General features: G+C 43.0%; 1 protein-coding gene across 1 annotated transcript; it reads left to right on the top strand.

Moving 5' to 3' along the window:
• Window positions 1-3: 3 nt before the first annotated feature.
• On the top strand, window positions 4-21,764 carry DDX24 (DEAD-box helicase 24). The gene is given in 10 exon segments (XM_006184175.3): window positions 4-122; window positions 1,443-2,162; window positions 10,766-11,305; window positions 12,928-13,081; window positions 13,366-13,881; window positions 15,967-16,042; window positions 18,113-18,301; window positions 19,631-19,666; window positions 19,668-19,761; window positions 21,216-21,764. Coding segments are annotated over 9 exon segments (2,592 nt in total). The 5' UTR covers window positions 4-122; window positions 1,443-1,447; the 3' UTR covers window positions 21,488-21,764.
• The last annotated feature ends 979 nt before the right edge of the window (window positions 21,765-22,743 follow it).

Below are 22,743 nucleotides of genomic sequence, written 5' to 3'. Positions count from 1 at the left end.
AGCGCGTGCGTGAGTGCAAGCCCCACCCCGGAACTGCGGTGGTCGCAGCAGGGGAGGGTTGGTGTGGCGCTGTCTGAGGAGTTCGGCCGGCTTCTGAGGGAGGGGTGGTGGTATCCCGCAAGGTGAGTACCGGAGCCGGAGCGGGGCCGAGGCCAGCATGCGAGACGAGCTGCGGGCGGGTTCCCATCGGGGGGCCTCTCCAGGCCAGTGGGTTCTCTGGTCCAGACAGGGCGGCCGCCAGCTCAGTCGAGCGGTTTGCCCGACTCCGCGCCGGGGCGCCTTCCGAGGGGGCGTCAAGGCTCGGCGGCCTCGGCTTCTCTGTTTCGCGCGCCGGTTCGTGCCTGAGATTAGGCGCGAGCGCGAGTCACGAGGTTGGGCGCCTGGAGAAGGGACCCCGCTGGCTCTGCTGGTCGCACTCCGCGCGGCCTGTTCCCCACGTCCCTGACTCTCCTCACCCACTGCTCGTGGATCCGGGTTGTTGTGATAGCAGCGTAGCCGGTGCGGGGGGTGAACCTTCCTTGTGCGCTGGAGTTCTTAGCTCCAGAGGCGCCATGCTCAGAGGTTTTGGACATGCGTCACCTTTTTATCTTTGCGTGGCGATCCAAGGGGGCACATAACCTCATCACCATTTCCCAGACGAGGATCTGAGGCTCACAGAGATTCGTACGTTCATCCCAGACCCAGACTTGGCCAGTAGCGGGTCTGAATTTGAACCAAGGTGTCCCTTTGTTCTTTCCACGGGATCTAGTGTTTTTTCTTGGCATTTCTGGAAAGGGAGAACGTGGATCCCATTCCAGTCAAACCACTTGCGCATAAATGGTTTTTAAGTCACTTAAAATGTAATGATAAAGCTGGATGAATTTTAAGCTAATTGTCAAAGGCTGGAGTGGTGGCACAGTCATTTGCCCTCCTGGGGCAAGGCTTGAGAAGGAAGAAAGCTCTGCACTCTTAATAAAAAGCTAGCCCCCTCAACCACTACCCCAGCGACTTCCCTCAGATTCTTATTCTGCCTTCATCATGGTTTGGGTATGGCAGGCTTCATCCTCCATGCTTCACATAATTTTATTCATTGCATAAAACATTTTATGAGTTAGTAACCCCCCCCCCCTTTTTAAATATAAGAATACTGAGTTTCAGAAAGGATTAAGCAGGACCTGCCAAGAGCACACACGCAGTAAGTATTGGATCTGGAGTCCAAATCAGATCTAGCTATGTCTTTGCTCCACCTCCTGTGTCCCCTCTGTTTCAGGCCAAACTGCCTGCTTTGAGGGTATATTTCTTTCCTTTGATTTTCTCCAGCTGTGAGCATCAGCATTAGAGAACATCTTTCTGTCCTTGTTTCTTTGCAAGGCCTATATATATGCTGCTTGGAAAATATTTATTGTCTCAGAACCCTGGGCTTCTCAGTTGCCAGTCTAGTGGAACATTTCTTCCCTTTTCAGGAACCATGAAGTTGAAGGAGACAAAATCAAGGCCAAGGCCACCAAGCTATGGCAAATTTCAGAGGAAGGGAATCAAAGTTGTGGGAAAATGGAAGCAGGTGGAGATCGACCCAAATATGTTTGCAGACGGACAGATGGATGACTTGGTGTGCTTTGAGGAACTGACAGATTACCGATTGGTCTCCCCTGCCAAGAATTCCTCCAGTCTGTTCTCAAAGGAGGAGCCCAAGAAGAGAAAGGCACAAGCTGTTTCCGAAGGAGCAGAGGAAGGAGAGGCTAGCTCCTCAAAGAAAAAGATAAAGTTGAAGAAGAGTAAAGATGTGGGAACTGAAGGAACCAGTGCCCCGGAAGAATTTAACGTCAGAGATGCTGAGCCAGAGCCTCAGGGAGATGGCACAGTTTGTCCTGATCCAGAGGTAGGGGAGACAGCATCAGAAGGCCCGACCCAGACTGTGCCGAAAAAGAAGAAAAAGAAAGGGAAAAAAAAATCAGAGCCTTCCCAGGGTACTACTCCAAAGGTGCCCAAAAAAGCAAAGACATGGATGCCTGAAATGCATGATCACAAGGCAGATGTATCAGCTTGGAAGGACCTGTTTGTACCCAAGCCGGTTCTCCGAGCACTCAGCTTTCTGGGCTTCTCTGCACCCACACCAATCCAAGCTCTGGCCTTGGCACCTGCCATTCGTGACAAATTGGACATCCTTGGGGCTGCTGAGACAGGTAAGGGCATCCTTTTCTGTCCGGGGCAAGATTGCTTCTGAATTGAAGCCTTTGGCTAACAGGCTCGATGGCTGGGAGGGAGGGGAATGTTGGGAACATGATGACAGAAGCATCGTTGAATGAAAGTATTTATAAGTCAGCTAGGTCTGGGTTGAAATATGCCACATCCTGACTGGTGCCCTAGGCAGGTCACTTTATCTTTCCAAGCCTTGTAGTCCATCTAAGACTTTATTTAGCAATAACAGGTTGACTTACCCTGAGGAGACTAAACTACTCACTGGAGGGGAGGAGTTTGTATTGCCTGAAACTGTTAGTTTAACTTGACCAGCAGTAACCAAGAGAAATAAATACATAATGTGAACCACATAGGTAATTTAAAATTTCCTAGTAGCTACATTAAAAAGGTAAAAAAAAGTGAAAATTTTAATAATATATTTATTTAACCAATTACCTAACAAGTATTTCACTGTGCAATTAATGTAAGATTATTAAGGAGATATTTTACATTCTTATTTTTATACTAAGTTTTCAAAATCTGATGTATGTTTTGAACTTGCAGCACATCTCAGCTTAGAGTAACCACATTTTAGGTGCTCATTAGCCATAATGTGGCTAATGGATACTATATTATATAGCACGGAACTAGCCCACCTACATACTTTGTGCCTGGGATTTCCAGTCAGGAAACCTGAGATGAGGTCCTGTATAAGAGTCATAAAAATGGAAGAATGAGGAAACCCCAGGAAAGGCAAATGGAGGTAACGGTAATTATTTAGAGAACATTTACCTAACATTTAAAATGCATCATGCACCATGTTACATGCATTATGTTGGTCAGCTCAGTTCTTACAACCACCTGAGGTAGGTTCTATTATTATTGCCATCTTGCTGGTATTGATAGACAGTGTCCCTAAAACTGCACCTCTGAAAGTGGTACTGTCTGGATTCTAGGCTAGGTCTACGTGCATTCTGCTACACTGCTTTGTTATATGCAGAGAGGCCTGGAAGTGGGTTTCTGGAAGGCAGAGGCAAGGTGTGAGCCACTGTGGCTAGAGACTGACGTTTAAATTTGTACCACAGTTCCTATCAGGCTGTGTCCATGGAATGCTGTGAATCCACAGGTCCAAAATTCAAAAAGACTTTGGGGGCTTCAGAAAGACTTTGGGGGCCGTGGACAAGCTTCTGTCAATGCAGATCATGAATATCTCCATCACCCCCAAAAGATGCTTTGGGCCCTTTTATAATCCCTTCTTCCCTGGGCCCTCCTTTTTGTTCATCCCCAGGCATGCTCTGATGGGCTTTCTATCACTATAGATTAGTTTGCATTTCCCAGAATTTTTAAATGGAATCATATAATATGTATTTTTGGGAGAGTGTCTGCTCTTTCAGCATTCTTTAAGATTCGGCCATGTTACTGTAGGTACGAATAGTTCATGCCTTTTTATTCGTAAGTAGTATTCCAGTATATGGATACAGTTTGTTTATCTGTTAATGGATATTTCTGTTCTTTCTAGTTTTTGGGTATTATAAATAAAACTGTCATAATTATTGGTATATCAGTCTTTGTGTGGACATATGCTTTGATTTCTCTTGGGTAAATATGGAAGCATGGAATGATTAGGTCTTATGGTCCTAAAAATGTAACTTTTTAGGAGTTTTCCAAAGTGATTACACCATTTTACATAATCACCAGGTTATGAGAGTTAGAATTGATCCATGTCCTTGCCAGTACTTGGTATGGTCAATCTTTAATTTAGACTTAAAAAATTTTAGTGTTATTTCCTTGTGACTTTAATTGGTATTTCCCTAGTGACTGGTTGAGCAGCATCTTTTCAAACAACAGGAGTGAGTTTATTTATTTATTTATTTTAACATTTTTATTGATTTATAATCATTTTACAATGTTGTGTCAAATTCCAGTGCAGAGCACAATTTTTCAGTTATACATGAACATATATATATTCATTGTCACATTTTTTTCTCTGTGAACCACATAAGATCTTGTGTATATTTCCTTGTCCTATAAAGTATAATCTTGTTTATCTATTCTACAATTTTGAAATCCCATCTATCCCTTCCCACCCTCCGCCCCCTTGGCAACCACAAGTTTGTATTCTATGTCTATGAGTCTGTTTCTGTTTTGTATTTATGCTTTGGTTTTTTTTGTTTTTTGTTTTTTTTTAAGATTCCACATATGAGCGATCTCATATGGTATTTTTCTTTCTCTTTCTGGCTTAACTTCACTTAGAATGACATTCTCCAGGAGCATCCATGTTGCTGCAAATGGCATTATGTTGTCAGTTTTTATGGCTGAGTAGTATTCCATTGTATAAATATACCACATCTTCTTTATCCAGTCATCTGTTGATAGACATTTAGGCTGTTTCCATGTCTTGGCTATTGTAAATAGTGCTGCTATGAACATTGGGATGCAGGTGTCATCCTGAAGTAGGGTTCCTTCTGGATATATGCCCAGGAGCGGGATTCCTGGGTCAAATGGTAAGTTTATTCCTAGCCTTTTGAGGAATCTCCATACTGTTTTCCACAGTGGCTGCACCAAACTGCATTCCCACCAGCAGTGTAGGAGGGTTCCCCTTTCTCCACAGCCTCTCCAGCATTTGTCATTTGCGGATTTTTGAATGACGGCCATTCTGACTGGTGTGAGGTGATACCTCATTGTAGTTTTGATTTGCATTTCTCTGATAATTAGTGTTATTGAGCATTTTTTCATGTGCCTGTTATCATTTGTATGTCTTCCTTGGAGAATTGATTGTTTAGGTCTTTTGCCCATTTTTGGATTGGATTGTTTGGTTGTTTCTTATTAAGTCGTATGAGCTGCTTATATATTCTGGAGATCAAGCCTTTGTCGGTTTCATTTGCAAAAATTTTCTCCCATTCCGTAGGTTGTCTTTCTGTTTTACTTATGGTTTCCTTTGCTGTGCAGAAGCTTGTAAGTTTAATTAGGTCCCATTTGTTTATTCTTGCTTTTATTTCTATTGCTTGAGTAGACTGTTCTAGGAGAACATTTTTGAGATGTATGTCAGATAATGTTTTGCCTATATTTTCTTCTAGGAGGTTTATTGTATCTTGTCTTATGTTTAAGTCTTCCATTTTGAGTTTATTTTTGTGTATGGTGTAAGGGAGTGTTCTAGCTTCATTGCTTTACATGCTGCTCTCCAGTTTTCCCAACACCATTTGCTGAAGAGACTGTCTTTATTCCATTGTATATTCCTGCCTCCTTTGTCAAAGATTAGTTGACCAAAAATTTGTGGGTTCACATCTGGGCTCTCTATTCTGCTCCATTGGTCTATATGTCTGTTTTTGTACCAATACCATGCTGTCTTGATGACTGTAGCTCTGTAGTATTGTCTGAAGTCTGGGAGAGTTATTCCTCTAGCCTCTTTCTTTCTCTTCAGTAATGCTTTGGCAATTCTAGGTCTTTGATGGTTCCATATAAATTTTATTATGATTTGTTCTAGTTCTGTGAAATATGTCCTGGGTAATTTGATAGGGATTGCATTAAATCTGTAGATTGCCTTGGGTAGTGTGACTGTTGTTAACAATATTGATTCTTCCAATCCAGGAGCATGGGATATCTTTCCATTTTTTTAAGTCTTCTTTAATTTTTCATCAGTGGTTTATATTTTTCTGTGTATAATTCTTTCACCTCCTTGGTTAGATTTATTCCTAGATATTTTATTACTTTGGGTGCTATTTTAAAGGGGATTGTTTCTTTACTTTCTTTTTCTGTTGATTCATCTTTAAAGAAATGCAACTGATTTTTGAATGTTAATCTTGTAACCTGCTACCTTGCTGAGTTCTTCGATCAGTTCTGGTAGTTTTTGTGTGGACCTTTTAGGGTTTTCTATATGTAGTATTATGTCATCTGCATATAGTGACACTTTTACTTCTTCTTTTCCAATTTGGATCCCTTTTATTTCTCTCTCTTGCCTGATTGCTGTGGCTAGGACTTCCAAGACTATGTTGGATAGGAGTGGTGATAGTGGGCATCCTTGTCTTGTCCCAGATTTTAGTGGGAAGCTTTTGAGTTTTTCACTGTTGAGTATTATGCTGGCTGTAGGTTTGTCATATATAGCTTTTATTATGTTGAGATATGTTCCCTCTATACCCACTTTGGTGAGAGTTTTTATCATAAATGGGTGTTGAATTTTATCAAATGCTTTTTCTGCATCTATTGAGAGGATCATGTGGTTTTTGTCCTTTCTCTTGTTGATATGATGTATTACATTGATTGATTTGCATATGTTGAACCACCCTTGTGTCCTTGGGATGAACCCCACTTGGTCATGATGTATAATCTTTTTTATGTGTTGTTGGATTCTATTTGCTAATATTTTGGTGAGGATTTTGGCATCTATGTTCATCAGTGATACTGGCCTGTAATTCTCTTTTTTGTTACTATCTTTGCCTGGTTTTGGTATCTGGGTGATGGTGGCTTCATAGGATGAGTTTGGGAGTATTCCCTCCTTTTCAATCTTCTGGAAGAGTTTAAGAAGGACTGATATGAGTTCTTCTTTGTATGTTTGGTAGAATTCCCCAGTGAAGCCATCCTGTCCTGGACTTTTATTTGTAAGGGAGGTTTTTTATTGCTATTTCGATTTCATTTCTAGTGATCAGTTTGTTCAATTGGTCAGTTTCTTCTTGATTCAGTCTTGGTGGACTGTATGTTTCCAGAAACTTGTCCATCTCCTCTAGGTTATCTAGTTTGGTTCCATATAGTTTTTCATAATATTCTCGTACGATATTCTGTATTTCTATTTTATTTGTTGTAATTTCTCCATTTTCCTTTCTTATTTTGCTAATTTGTGCTCTCTCTTTTTTCTTCTTTGTGAGTTTGGCCAGAGGTTAGGAGTTACTTATTTTGATGAAGTTCAAATTATCACTTTTTCTTTTGCAGGTGTGCTTACCTAAGAATCCTTTGCCTAACCCAAGATCACAAAGATTTTCTTCTGGAAGTGTTACTAATCTTAGGTTCTATGTTTCAGTCTATGAGCCTTCCTGTGTTAACTTCTGTGGTGAGAAATAAGATCAAAGTTTTTGTTTGTTTTGTTGCATACGGATGTCTCATTATTCGAGCACCACTTGTTGAAAAACTACCCTTTCTCCACTGAATTGTTTTTGCATCTTTTTTGAAAATCTACCACCATATAGGTGTTGTGGGTCTGTTTCTGGAGTCTTTTCTTTTCCATGGATCTGTTTGCCTTTACTTTGGATACAGAAGCTTTAGAATAAATCTTAAAGTCATGTAGTGTAAGTCCTCCAGTTTGGTTCTTTTTTGAGGGGGCAAGGGGAATCAAATCATTTTATTGAGGGGCTTCAGGGGAAGGTCGAAGGGCTGGGAGGACAGTTAGATCTGATGTCCTTGTCCCGCCCAGGATCTCTCTCACTGAAAGCCCAACTTTGTTCTTTTTAAAAGTTATCTTGACTATTTTAGGCCCTTTGCATTTCAATATGAATTTTATAGTCAGTTGGTCAGTTTCTATAAGAAAGCCAACTGGTATTTGGATTGAGATTGCATTGGTTATAGAGCCAACTGAGAACATGACATTTGGACAATATACAGTCTTCCTGTCCATGAATGTGGTCTGTCTCTCCAATTTTTTTTTAAGGTCTTCAGTTTTTCTTAGCAATGTTTTGTAGTTTTCATTGTATGCACATCTATTGTTAGATTTATCCTTAAGTATTTCATATTTTTGATGCTCTTGTAAATGGTAATTTAAAATTTCCTATTTCTGATTGTTGCTAATAAATAGAAATATGGATTTGTATATTGATCTTGTGTCCTGCAACTTGGTAGCATTAAGTAGTTTCTTGGAGATTACATAGGATTTTTCTACACAGATAATTATATCATCCAGTCTGGATGCCTTTTATTTATTTCTGTCTTAGTGCACTGGCTAAAACCTCCAGTACAATTTGAATTGAAATGGTATACTGGACATCACTGCTTTGTTTCTGATCTCCCATTGTCTTTCATCATTTAAGTATGTTGTTAAATGTAGGTCTTTCTTCCTTTCTTTCTTCCTTCCTTCCTTCCTTCCTTCCTTTCTTTCTTTCTTATTATTTTTTGGTGGGGTAATTAGGTTGCTTATTTATTTATTTATGGAGGTACTGGGGATTGAACCCAGAACCTTATGCATGCTAAGCACGAACTCTACCACTGAGCTATACCCTCCCCGCTGCAGGTTTTTCACAGATGTCCTTTATCAGCTTGAGAAAATTCTCTTTTATTTCTGGTTTGCTGATAGTTTTTTTAATGAGGAATGGTGGATTTATTTTTTTTAATTCCTTTTCTGTATGTATTGAAATATGTGTTTTTTTCATTTTTAATCTGTTGATAATGGTGAATTACATTGATTTTTCAAATATTAATCTAAACTTAAACATTCCTGGGGCAAACTGAACTTAGTCACTGTGTATTATTTCGTTTATATGTTGTTGGATAAAATTGCAAAAATTTTGTAGGTGATTTTTGAATTTCTGTTCATAGGATATTGGTTTGTAGTTTCCTTTTCTTATAATGTCTGACTGGTTTTGGAATCAGTAATGCAAGCCTCAGAATGACTTGAAGTATTTTTTTCAATATTCTGGAAGAGTGTGCATAGAAATGGTATTTTTTTTCTTCCTTAAATATTGGGTAAAATTCATCTGTGCTTTCCCCTTTTTTTTATAAGTTGGATTTTAGTTAAAAATTTAATTGCTTTAATATATTAGAAATATTTGTTATTTTTTTCTTGAGTGATAGTTTTCTACTTGCAGTTCAGTGAGTTTATGTTTTGTGTATTTTGAAGCTCTGTTGTTAGATACATAAGTGTTTAGGACCGTTACATCATCTAGATGAATTCATTTCTTTTCCTTATGAAATGGCCCTCTTTTTCCCTAAAGTATTTTTGTTCTAAAATCTCCTTTGTCTGGTATTAATGTAGCTTTCTAGCTTTATTTTGATTAATGTTAGCTTGGTGTGTCTTTCTCCATACTTGTACTTTTAACCTATTTGTCTTTACATTTAAAGTGGGTTTCTTGTAGGCGGCATATAATTGGGTCTTGCTGTTTAATTCAACAATCTCTGTCTTATAATTGTGTGTTGAGGTCATTTATATTTAATGTGATTATTGATAATGATTGGGTTTTAATCTGTTGCTTTGGTATTTTCTATTTTCCCAGCTATTCCTTGTTCCTTTATTCTTCTTCTGCCTTCTTTGGATTGAATTTTTTTTGTGATACCATTTTATCTTTTTTATTGTCTTTTTAGCTATAACTCTTTGTTATGTCCTTTTAGAGATTGCTTTTGTGTTCACAGTATCTATCTTTAATGTATCATAATCTACCTTCAGGTGATAATATATTACTTTGCATATAGTACTCTATTTCTCTTTCCTTTGTGCTTATTGTTTTGTACTTTGTATGTGTTGGAAATCCCCAAACATATTTTTATTATTTTTGCTTTAAATTATCACTTATTTTTTAAAGAAGTTTTAATAAGAAAAAGACATCTTTTACATTTACTCATGTTACCATTTCTGGTGCTCTTCATTCCTTTGTAAAGATCTAGATTTTCAACTGATAACATATTTTCTTCTGCATGAAAAACTTCCTTTAATATTTTCTATAGTCCAGGTCTGCTGATGATGAAGTATTTCAACTTTTGTATACCTGAAAAAGTCTTTATTTTGCATTTGTTTTGAAGGAGATTTTTACTGAGTATAGAGTTCTAGATTGTCAGTTTTATTTTGAAGTCGTCAAATAAAGATGTTACACTGTCTGTAGTGTTCATTTCTGATGACAAGTGCTGTTTTTCTTACCTGAAGCTTTATGAGTCTCTCTTTTTTTTTTTTAACAGTTCTTGCTTTTAGTACTTTGTTCCCTTGTGGGTTAGTTGTTTGTTTTTTTCTTACTGAGAGTTGTTTGTTTTCCTCTGAGAATTACCTGAGAATTCTTTAAGGCCTATGGTAAAGGTTTCTTCCTCCAGAGATCATTTATTTGCTTCCGCTTGGGGCATTATAATTTTGGAACCACTTTAAATTCTCAGCCTGAGGTGTTTTGTTTTGTTTGTTTATTTTGACTACACAGATGATGTGAGTACTTGGGATCCATATACATTCAAAGTTTGAAAATGTTCAAACATAGACAAAAATGTGCTATTTTAAAATTTCCTCAAAAACTAAGAAAATTTTCTTTTACTCCTCTCCTTCTTACCAAAGAAAGATCTTGGGTAAGTATCAAATAGATTTCTATTTCTTACCCTTCAGTGTATTGTTCTTTCAGAGCAACAACAAAAAACACACACAAAACTTACCCATCTCTTTAGGGATTCAGTGGTTGGACCTTTGTCTGTAGTTTGTGTAACCTTAACCTTCGATGCCAGTCTGTCAGTCTTTTCCTTAGGTTCCTAATTATAGATACCCTCTGGTTGCAGTGCTGTAGGGGGATCTGTGTAGGGTGGAAGGAGCTTTGGGTTGGTTGGGGTGGCACTTGGCTAATTTTAGGGTCCCTTATTCCATGTAAGGGGTAGACTCTCAGATGAAAGTATGTGTATCTGTGGATTCACAGTGTTTTTGTTTGTTCTTTGCTCTGCCTCTAAGGAAGTGGAAAAACTCTTGCCTTTGCCATTCCAATGATTCATGCAGTGTTGCAGTGGCAGATGGAGAAAAAGAAGCCTACCCCAGCCCTAGGTGACACAGGAGCCCCACCTGGGGAGACTAGTACTGAGACTGGATCACCAAGCAGGGCTGGAACTGAGGCTGGAGCTTTGCCTGATGAGATTGGAATTGAGGATAAAGCACTCCCCATTGAGGCTGGAGCTAAGGCTATAGCATCACCCAACCAGGCAAGAGTCAAGACCGGAGCTACCGTCTCAGACCAGATACCGCCCTCCAGGGATGATGATGATGCTGGTGAAGGACCTTCTTCCCTGATCAGGGAGAAGCCCGTCCTTAAACAGGATGAAAACGAGGAAAAGCTTGATGGAAAGCGGACTGGAAAGTTAAAACAAGAGTTGGGTGGCAAAATTGCCACCTCTCAAGCACCTCCAAAGCGTCCTCTGCTTGGACTGGTTCTGACTCCCACTCGAGAGCTAGCCGTTCAAGTCAAACAACACATTGATGCTGTGGCCAAGTTTACAGGTGAGGTTCAGTTTCTACCAAATATTTCCTGAAAGGATTCCAGTTGCTGGAGTTGCAAAGAGGAGTGAGCTGTGGCTCCCACCTTCTAGAGGGAACCTTTCTCATCTGCCAGAGAATCAAGCCCTACAGAAAATTGTTTGAGTGACACATTCTTAATTCTACCAAGGATGACACATAGCTAATGCTATTCTAACTGCATGGGAAATTAATTAACTTACTGGATACAATGGATGCTTAGGGTAGGGTTTGGCAGACCACCATTGCTTTTTGGTAAATAACGTGCTACCACACTGATATATTTATGTATTATCTGTGGCTACTTTTGTACTACCAAGGCAGAGTGGAATAGAGGTAGTAGTTTGTGGTAGACATTTGGCCCCCAGAGGGCCAAAAATGTTTACTATTGAAAAAGTTTGCTTTATCCAGTCATCTGTTGTTGTGCACTTGAGATGCTTCCATGTCTTGGCGATTGTACATAGTGCTGCTGTTAATAGTGGGGTATATGTATGTGTGTGTATGTATATGTCTTTTTGAATTACTGTTTTTGTTTTTCTCAGGTATATGCCCAGGAGTGGAATTACTGGGCCATGTGGTGGTTCTGATTTTGGGTTTTTGAGGAACCTCCGTATTGTTTTCTGTGGTGGCTATACCAGTTTACATTCCCACCAATAAGGGTTCCCTTTTCTGCACATCCTTGCTGATATTTGTTATTTGTGTTTTTTGAAGATGGCCGTTCTAATAGGTGTGAGATGGTGTCTCATCGTGATTTTGATTTGCATTTCCCTGATATTGGTGATGTGGAGCAGCTTTTCATGTTCCTGTTGACCATCTGCATTTCCTCCTTCGGAAAAATGTCTGTTCAGTTCTGCCCATATTTTAAATGGGTTGTTTGTTTGCTTTTTTATTGAAGTATAGTTGATTTAAAATGTTAAAAAAAAGAAAGAAAGAAAAAAGAAAAAGTTTGCTGATCTCTGCCATAGGGCATTAGAACTTAATTCTCTCAGGGAATTCCTTGGGAAGGGCTGTACAGTTTCAATTTTATAGTAAAAGCATCAATTATTTACCAAGTGGGGGTTTCAGTTTTATAATGAAAGCACCAGTTATTTAACAGGCTCTTACTATGTGTGAGGCACTTTACTAGGCACTTTGTCTGCGTGATCATTTGTTTTCATTCCACACTGGATACTGAGAGAAGAGAACATTAAGCATTGGAGGAGATTCAGATTAATACTAATTGAGGGGAATGGGCAGGGCTTCTTAGGGGAGATGTGTCACAGCTGCAGTTTACATCATTCCCAGTATTGCGGTGTGCCACTGCTGAGTTCTCTGGAGTTTTGGATGTCAGCATGCCTGGGTTCAAATCTAGCCCTTGTGTTCTGGTTGGAGGGGAAGGAGTAGAGAAGAATGAGGCTGGGGAAGTAGGCAGAGCCTAGATCATAGAAGAGTTAGTAAGCTCTCTAGCAGTGGCTTCAACGGCCAGGCCAGCTCTTAGGACTCCCCTGGAGAAGGGAGCCATGCTGGTGACTAGCAGCCTCTACTAATCTGGGGGTACCTATGTCTGTGGTGGAGGAAATAAGCAATCAGTCTGAGTAACAGTGTCCCTTCTGTTTTGTGTACCATAGGTATTAAAACTGCAATTTTGGTTGGTGGAATGTCCACGCAGAAACAGCAGAGGATGCTGAACCGCCAGCCGGAGATCGTGATTGCCACCCCAGGCCGGCTATGGGAGCTAGTTAAAGAAAAGCACCCTCATTTGAGCAACCTTCGGCAGCTCAGGTGAGAGACAGTACCACACTCCCTTTCTCCTCACCCCACTGTTCTGAAGTGGGCCTGAGGTGATAGGGTAGGATGTGCAATGCCTTCTCCCGGTCACAAAATGCCATGCTGTGGTACCAGCCAGACCTTGGCCTTTAGAAAACCAGGCATGCGTGAGGGAGATTAGTTGAGGGCCCTGGTGGCGGTGGTGTGGTGTTTGTGTTGGTGGTGGTGGTAGATTATACTACAGAAGACTCCTCTTACCTGCTACTAACCAGGTTTTGTGGATCTGTCTGGATCTACAGGTGCCTAGTGCTCGATGAGGCTGACCGGATGGTTGAGAAAGGCCACTTTGCTGAGCTCTCACAGCTGCTAGAGATGCTCAGTGACTCCCAGTACAACCCAAAGAGACAGACACTTGTTTTTTCTGCCACACTGACCCTGGTACATCAAGCTCCTGCTCGAATCCTTCACAAGAAGCATGCAATGAAAATCGACAAAACTGCCAAACTTGACCTGCTTGTGCAGAAGATTGGCATGAGGGGCAAGCCCAAGGTCATTGATCTCACAAGAAATGAGGCCACGGTAGAGACACTGACAGAGACCAAGATCCATTGTGAGACTGATGAGAAAGACTTATATCTGTACTACTTCCTGATGCAGTACCCAGGCCGCACCTTAGTGTTTGCCAACAGTATCTCCTGCATCAAACGCCTCTCTGGGCTCCTGAAAGTCCTGGATATCATGCCACTGACCCTACATGCCTGCATGCACCAGAAGCAGAGGCTCAGAAACCTAGAGCAGTTTGCCCATCTGGAAGAGTAAGTCAGGCCTGTCCCAGACTAGCCATTGGGTCAGGGTTGCCAGGATGGTGGGAAGCTACCTCCTCTCATGGGAACTTTGTCAGTAGAAGGTAGCCCTTTTTTTCTTTCTGTACAGCATGAGGCAGGCTCACTCTCATCTAGTACATTTGGTTGCTGGTAATGCCTAACAGAAACTCCTTTAATAATGAAAGAAAGTAATACTTACTGTTACTGAACACTGAACAACAGCTTAAGTACTGTGCAAGTGTTTTAGATACATTATTACCTTCATTCATTTCTAACATCCTTGAGAAGAAGCAGAATAGCCATGGTTAAGAGCACAGACTTGGAGCAGACTGCCTGGGAGCAGATCCTGACTGTTACCTCCAGCTGGTCACATTGCTTCTTTCTGCGGGGGAGGGTATACAGCTCGTGGTAGAGTGCATGACCAACATGCACGAGGTCCTGGGTTCAGTGCCCACCACCTCCTTTACAAAATAAGCCTAACTACCTCCCCAAACAAACATTACTTCTTTGTGTTTCAGTTTTCTCATAATTAGTATTATAATAGAAACTATCTCAGAGCGTTGTTATGAGGAATAAGGGAATGTAGACACGTAAAGTGTTTAGAACAGTGCTTGACACATAGGATGTACTTGCTAAATATTGGCCTTAATACTTACAGCTTATCATTTTTTTTATTTTATAAGTGAAAAATAAGGTCTAGAGAAACACATCAGCTCGCTCAAGGTTTCTCGGCTTGAAGTGGCAGAGTTGGGCCTCAAACAAGTGTGTCAGACCCCAGAGCTCATGCTGTCATGTCCGTCTGCCTTTGGGCCAGAACGATACTCAAGCAGACAGCAGGGTGCAGACTGTCAGGATGAGGGCCTGGGAAGTCAAGGCCCTCTAACCTGGCTTTTGTCCACAGTATTTTGTCAGGTTACAGGTTACAGATTAGTTTCTAGAACAAGTGTCTGTTTTATCTTCCCTTGATGTTGCTAGAGTTAGTGGTTTCCTGGATCAGGGTTTGGCAGACTGTGGCCCACAGACCAAATCCAGCTCATTGCCTGTTTTTATAAGTATAGTTTTACTGGAACCCAGCAAGGCCCATTTACATATTTTCTATGGCTGCTTTTGCACTATAATGGTAGAAGTGAATAGTTTCAACAGACATCACCCACAAAGCCAAAAATTATTTACTCTCTGGCCCTTTACAGAAAAAGTTCGCTGACCTTGACTTAGAGCAGAGGTTTAATGTTTTGCAAACATCATATTCCACGGCCCTATCTACAGAGAGTAGGGACCCTGAAAGGGCCCAGAATCTTAAGTTCTTAAAACACTCACGTGCTTTTAACTTTCATCAAACTACATATACATTACCCAACACATGTTATTGAGTGCTTCCTATGAACCTGGCACTGTTCTAGGGGCTGGTAATAGAACAGTGAATAATGCAAAGTCCTTGCTGTCATGGAGTTTACATTCTAGTGGAGGGAGATAATAAATTGAAATGTAGGTATATAGTTTGTCAGTGGTGCTAAGAGGTAAAGTTGTATAGGGAGTTGTGCAGGCTGTCGGGGTGTGGTCTGGGAGGCTTCTCTCATGAGGTGAGATTTGAGCAGAGAGTGGAAGAAAGTAAGGCAATGTGAATATCTGAGAAAAACCTTTCACAGCCTAAGGTGCACAAAGTGCAAAGGTGTAGGGGCAACAGCAGTTTTGTCATGTTTGAGGAAGAGCAAGGAGAGCAGGGATGTCTATGTGAATGGAGGGAGGTAAGTGTGAGAGTGATAGGAAACGGGGTCACTGTCCTGGAATATGGCCTCTTTTAATTCACTTGAGGTCGTCTTTTAGTATTGCAGAGTGTGGCTTGTTGATTGTGGCCAGTGAAGCCCAGGTTTGGATCCTGGCTCCACAACTCAGTAGTCATATATATACGTTGGGAAGTTAATCTCTCTGAGCCTCAGCTTCTGTCAAAGGGAGATAATAGTATTATTATCTGGTAGAGTGTTTGTAAGGACTGTAGTATGTAGAGTACTCAGGTGGTGGTAAGAATTTGATTAATGATAGCTGTTATTATTAATGAGCTTTCTCTCTCCACCACAGTTGTGTTCTCCTGGCAACAGATGTGGCAGCTCGGGGCCTGGATATTCCTAAAGTCCAGCATGTCATCCATTACCAGGTGGGGCCATCAGGGAATTTATAGGCATCTCCTAGCACTGGATGGGGAATTTTTAAAGCAAAGGTTGGGGGAGGGAGGAATTGTTGGTCCCAAGGCCTCATGCAACAGAGAATACCACTGGCATCTGGTGACCAACCAGCTGCTGCCACTTTGGAACACTGGTGAGGTTTATTCTCAAAACCTCCAAAACCTCTTAGCATGTCACATAGCCCATCTCTCTGACTTGGGCAGGCTACTTGATATTGGCAGGTTAAAGTCTTAGTTTCTTCCATGAAATGGGCATAATAAGTTTAGCAAATGGTTACTCTGGTTTAGAGAAATTAAAGAGTATAGTAGTTAGGTCCTGCCTGGGCTTAAATCCCAGCTGTGTAATCTTGAGCTGGTTATTTAGTCTCTTTGTACTTCAATTTTTTCCATCTGTTAAATGGCAGTTATTACAATATCGACTTCTTAAGTTGTTATTAAGGTGAAATAAGTTATTGTGTGTGAAGAGTTTAGAAAGCCAGGTGGCACGTAGTGAGCACTTCCTAAATGTTAACTGCTGTTGATTCCGATACTAATATTAGCTCATATTAGTATAAAATTAGCCTAAATATTAGCATAGAGCAGTGGTTAGGAGTATGGGCTCTAGAATCACACTTCTAGCGTTTGGATGCTTGTTGACTGCTTCTTAGTTGGTTAGTTTTGGGCATGTTACGTAGTATCTCTGGTTTCAATGTCATTGTCTGTAACTGGGAGTAATGATGCTACCTACCCCATAGGGCTATCACAAGAATTAAATGAGCTAATGCTGATGGATCACCTAGCTCAGTGAAAGTACTCAATAAATGGTAGCTATTCTGGCATGATTATTTCTTCTTTTAAATCCTTCGTCCAATTCAGTTTAGCAAATCTTTATTCTTCCTTTTTTGGGGGGGGAAGAGTCTGGGTGAGTCTTTGTGGGAAATACCCAGATGAACAAAATACAGTTCCAGCCCCTAAGAAGTATCAGATCCACTAGAGGAGGTGAGATGACCACAGCCATAATTTAAGGCAAAAGATACTAGAAAGTTGCAAAATATAATCAGGGAGAGAGGTAACTTCTAGTTTGGGAGGTAGGGAGGTTGGAAAGTGCTTTCTAAAAGATGATTGGCATTTAAGGATGAAGAGGATTTGGGCGTGTAGAGCATGCAGAAATGGGCAGTTGGTTGGGAGTGAGAAGAAGGGGTGTGTGTTAGAAGAGGAAAGTGAAGAATGGCATCATTTCTGGCCCCTGAGATGATCCTGAGCATTACCTGGGCTCAGTGGAGAAGACTGTTCTTGATTAATGGTGTGTCCGTGGGTGTCGGGGAGGGAGGGATTGTCGGCTCCCATGCCACACTGTCTGTGGGTAATGTATCCAGTATATATTGGAGTAGAGGCAGGATGGTCTTTGGAGCATGGTCTTTGGAGCTGTACTGCTTCATTTCAAATCCTGGCTCGACCACTTAGTTGGATAACTTAGGGGGAATTGCTTAACATCGGTGTTTTCAGCTTCCTGGCCTATAATATGGATAATCATGAAAGCATTTATTTCATGTTATTGTTGTGAGGAATAAGTGGGGTAATACATGCAGAGTGCTTGGAGTTGCCTGGTGCATTGTAATCAGTTAATAAACATTGGTTATGATTACCTTCATCAGTTATCCATGCAGAGTTAATGAAGAACCATTAGAGTTTCTTTCGTTAGAGGGGTTATTATGGTCAGAGCTTTGACTCGAGAAGAGCTTTGACTGGCAGCTTTGGGTTGGGTTGGGGGGGAGTAGGAGGACGAGGGACCAAATAAAAAGTGACTGCCATTGTCCAGTTGAGTGGTCCCAAGGGCCTGAACCTGGGCAGAGGGCATGGGAGGGCACAGTGAACAGGCTAAAGCCTGGGGACAGTTTGAACGTGGGATTTAGGGAGAAGGGCTGGATCTGTCCACAGTGCTGGAGAGGTTTCTAGCTGCCTGGCTGGGCAGGAGGAGGGTCCAGCATTGCTTTGTTGGCCCTGAGGGGAAGAGCAGTGTTTGCTGATCACCAGTTGTTGACCTCCTGGTCCCTCCTTTGGCAGGTCCCTCGCACCTCGGAGATTTATGTCCACCGAAGTGGTCGAACTGCTCGTGCCACCAGTGAAGGCCTCAGCCTGATGCTGGTTGGGCCTGAGGATGTGATCAACTTTAAGAAGATTTACAAAACCCTCAAGAAAGATGAAGATATTCCACTGTTCCCTGTGCAGACAAAGTATATGGATGCAGTCAAGGTAGAAAAGTTAGAAGCCTAGTGCTAATGAGGGAGGCATTGTGCTGCTCGCTCACTTTGCTGTGAGAGTCTCACAGTATCACCCTTGGAAACTAAGTAATAGTTCTGCCAACAGCTAAACAGGGAGATTTGTTTAAAAAAAAAAAAAAAGGAATGGGGAGCACTGTGCCTGGCAGAATAGAGAAAGGGTACATGGCCAAAGTGTGAGGAATTTTCTTCATGAACCCTTTCTTCACTGCCCCTGAAGCCTCCACCATCACCCTCCTCCACCGGACAAGGGCAGTGAGCATGGCTGGTTGGACATCCCATCAGATGGATGGTTGTAGGGAAGAGGGAAGTGAGGTCCATGTATCTTGTTGAGGCAGAAATTAAAGGTTTGTCACATCCCGAAGCAAGTACCTGTAATTCCTACCTTGGGGGTTTTATTTTAACTCAATAAGCATTCACTGAGTGGGTGCTACTTACTCTGGGCTATGGTGTGTCAGGCAGCAAAGCAGGCTGGGTTCTCTTCCACAGAAGTCCACCAGCTTGTGAGGCAGGCCAAGCCCAGGCTGAAGTTCAGGTACAAAATAGAGCACTTTGGACAGTGGGCATATGGTTACACTGGCAGGAGATGCTGTTTCCTTCAAGCCTCTGCAGGCAGAGATGTGAAGAGGTGAAGAGGGAGTGGAATTCCAGGCATTGAGGGAGCAAAAGCATGGAATGGTTCAAGTTCTTTTGGTTCCTCTGGCTTGAAAGGATTGTTGGTTGTGTGAGGAAATACAGTGGGAGATGAGGATGGAAAGGGGGAGATTACATCAAGGATTAGGAGCCATCCTGGCTTCTCATGGCTCCTTTCTCCCATTTTTTTTTCCCATTTTTTTTTGGTGTATCCTGAGAGGGAGAATTGAATTGTTTTTGGTAAAGGATGACATGGAAGAGAGAGAAGTCAGTTCTATGCATTTGTTGTTCCTGTGAGTGAGAGCTGGGCCCTAACCCAGGGCTTTTGGGGTATTTCCGGGTCTTGGTTCAGCTATGGAAGCCAGCCTTGGTGTCTGGGGAAAAGAGCTCCCTCCAGACCCATGTAGATGGGCAGTCTGACCGAGGTGAGCTCCCAAGAAGAGGAGCTGTTCAGGTTTGTTGGGAAAGCTGGCTCTTGTGGTCTGTGTGTATGTGCTCACTAGCAGTGATGCCCTCTGTGCTTTAATCAGGAACCAAAGCAAATGCATTTTGATAGGAACTGAGCACTGATCTCAAGAACTTTTTTAAAAATACAACTTAAATGAGACTTTTCTTCCTAGAGGACTGAACCCTCCTAGAGGACTGAATCCTTTCTGTTCCTCTCCCTCAGGAACGAATCCGTTTAGCTCGCCAGATTGAGAAAGCCTGAGTATCGGAACTTCCAGGCTTGTCTGCACAACTCTTGGATTGAGCAGGCAGCGGCTGCCCTTGAGATTGAGCTGGAAGAAGAAATGTATAAGGGTAAGGGGCTAGATGGGCTTGAGGAAGGGTTCATTCAGCCTTTTGCTTTTGTTTTTCCCTTCAGCTTTTATCTGTTGGAACCTCCCCACTACCATGGGCCTTGTCAGTCTGCAAGATGCCTTTTCCTTCTTTGTGACAGGCCCTAGTCCCAGATGAGCCTAAAGTCCTTGGCCTTTGTTCCCTCTGTCTTGCCTTCAGTTCCCTCCCTCGTGAGGAGAGGCAGTGGCGGACAGTGACACCGGGGCAGGCTCTGCGGCCAGACCGCCTGTGCTTGACTGCTGCCCATTCCCTTAACTGGCTGTGTGCCCAGGTCAAGTTACTTAACCTCTCTGTTGTATTTAGGCTGTCTTCAATTATAAAATGAAGATCATAAGTACCTACCTCACGGGGTTGCAAAGATGGTTTAAGTTAGTGAGTGTAAAGCGCTTATAAAGCGACTGGCAAATAGAAAGTATTTGATGCATTTCGAGTTACTATTTATCGTCACTGTCTTCCAGGCTGACAGAGCACTCTGTCATCATCTCATTTGACCTCCACGGTCTCAAGACATAAACAGAGCAGGAATTATTATCTCTTTACATTTGGGAGCTAGAGGCTCACAGAAACAATTTGTGCAGGGAAACAGCTCCAGCACCAGGCATTTCCTGAGCCCCTGCTCTGAATCTGGGGCAGAGGCTAAGGAAGGATTCAGGGATGAATCTGTGTGGTCCTTGCTCTAGGAAAGCTCCTGAGTCTAATAAGAGTTTGAACGACATCTGGAACTGACACCAGTTAGATCTAGTGCTCTTTCTACCCCACAAGTGGACAGCTCAGCTGAGGTGTTGGCATCTCAGTGCCAAAGCCGGTGAATTTAGAGGCAGACTCACTGCTGTCTCTGCACGGAAGCCAGGAGCCAAACCACTGGGCTTGATGGCAGTGACTGGTCCTTCTAGTATTTGAGGCTTGGGGCTGGGTCTGCAATGCACGAGGCCCTGGGGCTGTGCCCGCCTCTGCAGACGCAGTCACAGCGCTGGTGGGGAGAGGCAGCGGGGTTGGGCTGCACAGGGGCTTTCACTGTCCTGGAGGGTGTGGTAGCTGTCCAGTCACCAAATTCAAGGCAGCAGTTGGGGGGCTGGTTCATAGGAGGAAGACTGATCTTCAGGTCAGGAGGCTTGGGTATTAATCTCAGTTTGACACCTAGTTCTGTGAACTTTTACAAGTGACCTGAGTTTCCTTAACTGTAAAATATACTTCTTGTCTTAGAGGGTTTTTGTGAAGAGTAAAGGGCAGAATGGCCCTGAGTGGCTCTCAGACTGTGTTAGAAGTTTGCCAACACTAGCTTCTGCAGAGAACTTTTGAGTCCTGCCTCCCCAAAAGAGCTCCAGAACACTTTTCATCATGAGTATTACCCATCCGAGGGAAACAAAATGCTCCTACAAATTGTAGTTAATGCCTATTTTGTGTTGTGTTTCGAGGAGGAAAAGTAGATGAGCAAGAAGAGCGTCGGAGACAGAAGCAGATGAAGGTCCTGAAGAAGGAGCTGCGCCATTTACTCTCCCAACCCTTGTTTAAAGATGACCTGAAAACCAAGTATCCAACTCAGTCAGGCAAGCTGCCTGTGCTCGTGTCCGCCCCCAGCAGTGGTGAGTCCGCGCTGGGCTGCCTGTCCAAACAGAAGAAGAAGAAGAAGAAGAAGCCGAAAGAGCAGCAGCAGAGACAGCCGCAGCCAAGCTCAAGTGCAGACTAACCACCCCCAGGTCAGAGTCTGTTGGTCACCGCACATCGTGTCTGTGTTCCTGGTTGTGTGGAAAAACCTTCCTGCCTTTCATTTCACTCCACTGTCAGCCCCAGGTACAGAAATCTCCCTATTCTGCCCCACCCCTTGTAGCAAGAGAGACCTCCTGCAGATGTGTGTTGTTGCAGAGACTCCTGTGTAGCAGCTTATGTGTTTCTGCGTTCCAGTGTTTACAGGCTTCTTGTATGGTTAACTTGATTCCCTCAATTAAAAACAATGGTCACAACCAGTTGAGTTTTTTAGCAAGAATACGGCGGACACCGTCGTCATCCTCTGGCTGCAGGACGCAGATGGGGTGCATCTTGCCCCGCTGCACAGTGTGGATGGAGCAGGAGGCCGGTGAGTTGTGCAGATCACTACAAAGTCATTCCCACCTGGGTCCTCAGTGTGTGTTCCCAGTTCTCCTCACAGCAGAAGCTTGGCAGCTCCTTAGTTCTATACCTCCCAGCTGTTGTCTGAGCCTCCCTGGGAGGTGGGCAGGAAAGAGGTTGCCATCTTCAGGTTCTAAGAGAATACAGCTTCTTTGACATCACAGCTTCCTTAACATCACAGAGCCACTTGCGGGAAGCCAGGAGCAGTATGCCGAGTCTGGCATGTGAGGTGCTTGGGATCTGGCCCAGCCATCTGTCCAGCCTCGTCTCTCGCTCCCCTCCTCTGTGTAACAGAGCTGGTTGCTGCCCACGGTCTCACACCCCCGTGTCTTGCCCTCAGCCTTTGCACAAGCTTTTCCCTCAGCCTGCTTGCTTTTTCCCATCCCTGAGCCCCACAGGGGTAAGTGCTCCTCCTGTGGGTTCCCACAGCATCCAGGCCCGAGCTCTTCACGGCACTAGCCACACTGGTACCTCGTGTCGTGCTGAGCTCCTTGAGGGCAGAAGCTGCTGTATTACCCCTTGCAGGCCTTGCGCTTAGCTGAGGACCTGGTATAAACGTGCGCTGAGGGAACCCGCCACCTCCAGGTACCACCCCAGCTTTCTCTGCGTCAGTCTGGGTGAGTAGCCACATCACGGGAGAAGCATAGACTTCAGTACACTGACGTCTGGGCTTCTCAACAGATGTCGCCTCGGCCTCATGGTTGGCAGGGTTGGCAGCAGCCTTCCCTCGGCTCCTTGGGTGGCAACAGGGTAGTTGGCCTAAACTTAGATTCAGGTATCGCTGAATGTTGGTTGGGCACTTGTGTCTACCTTATCCTTTAGTTTCTGTCAAGGCCC

Source organism: Camelus ferus, chromosome 6 (assembly GCF_009834535.1).
Source record: "Camelus ferus isolate YT-003-E chromosome 6, BCGSAC_Cfer_1.0, whole genome shotgun sequence".
In the NCBI taxonomy this organism is placed as follows: Eukaryota; Metazoa; Chordata; class Mammalia; order Artiodactyla; family Camelidae; genus Camelus; species Camelus ferus.
This window is presented reverse-complemented; position numbering and strand designations above follow the sequence as displayed.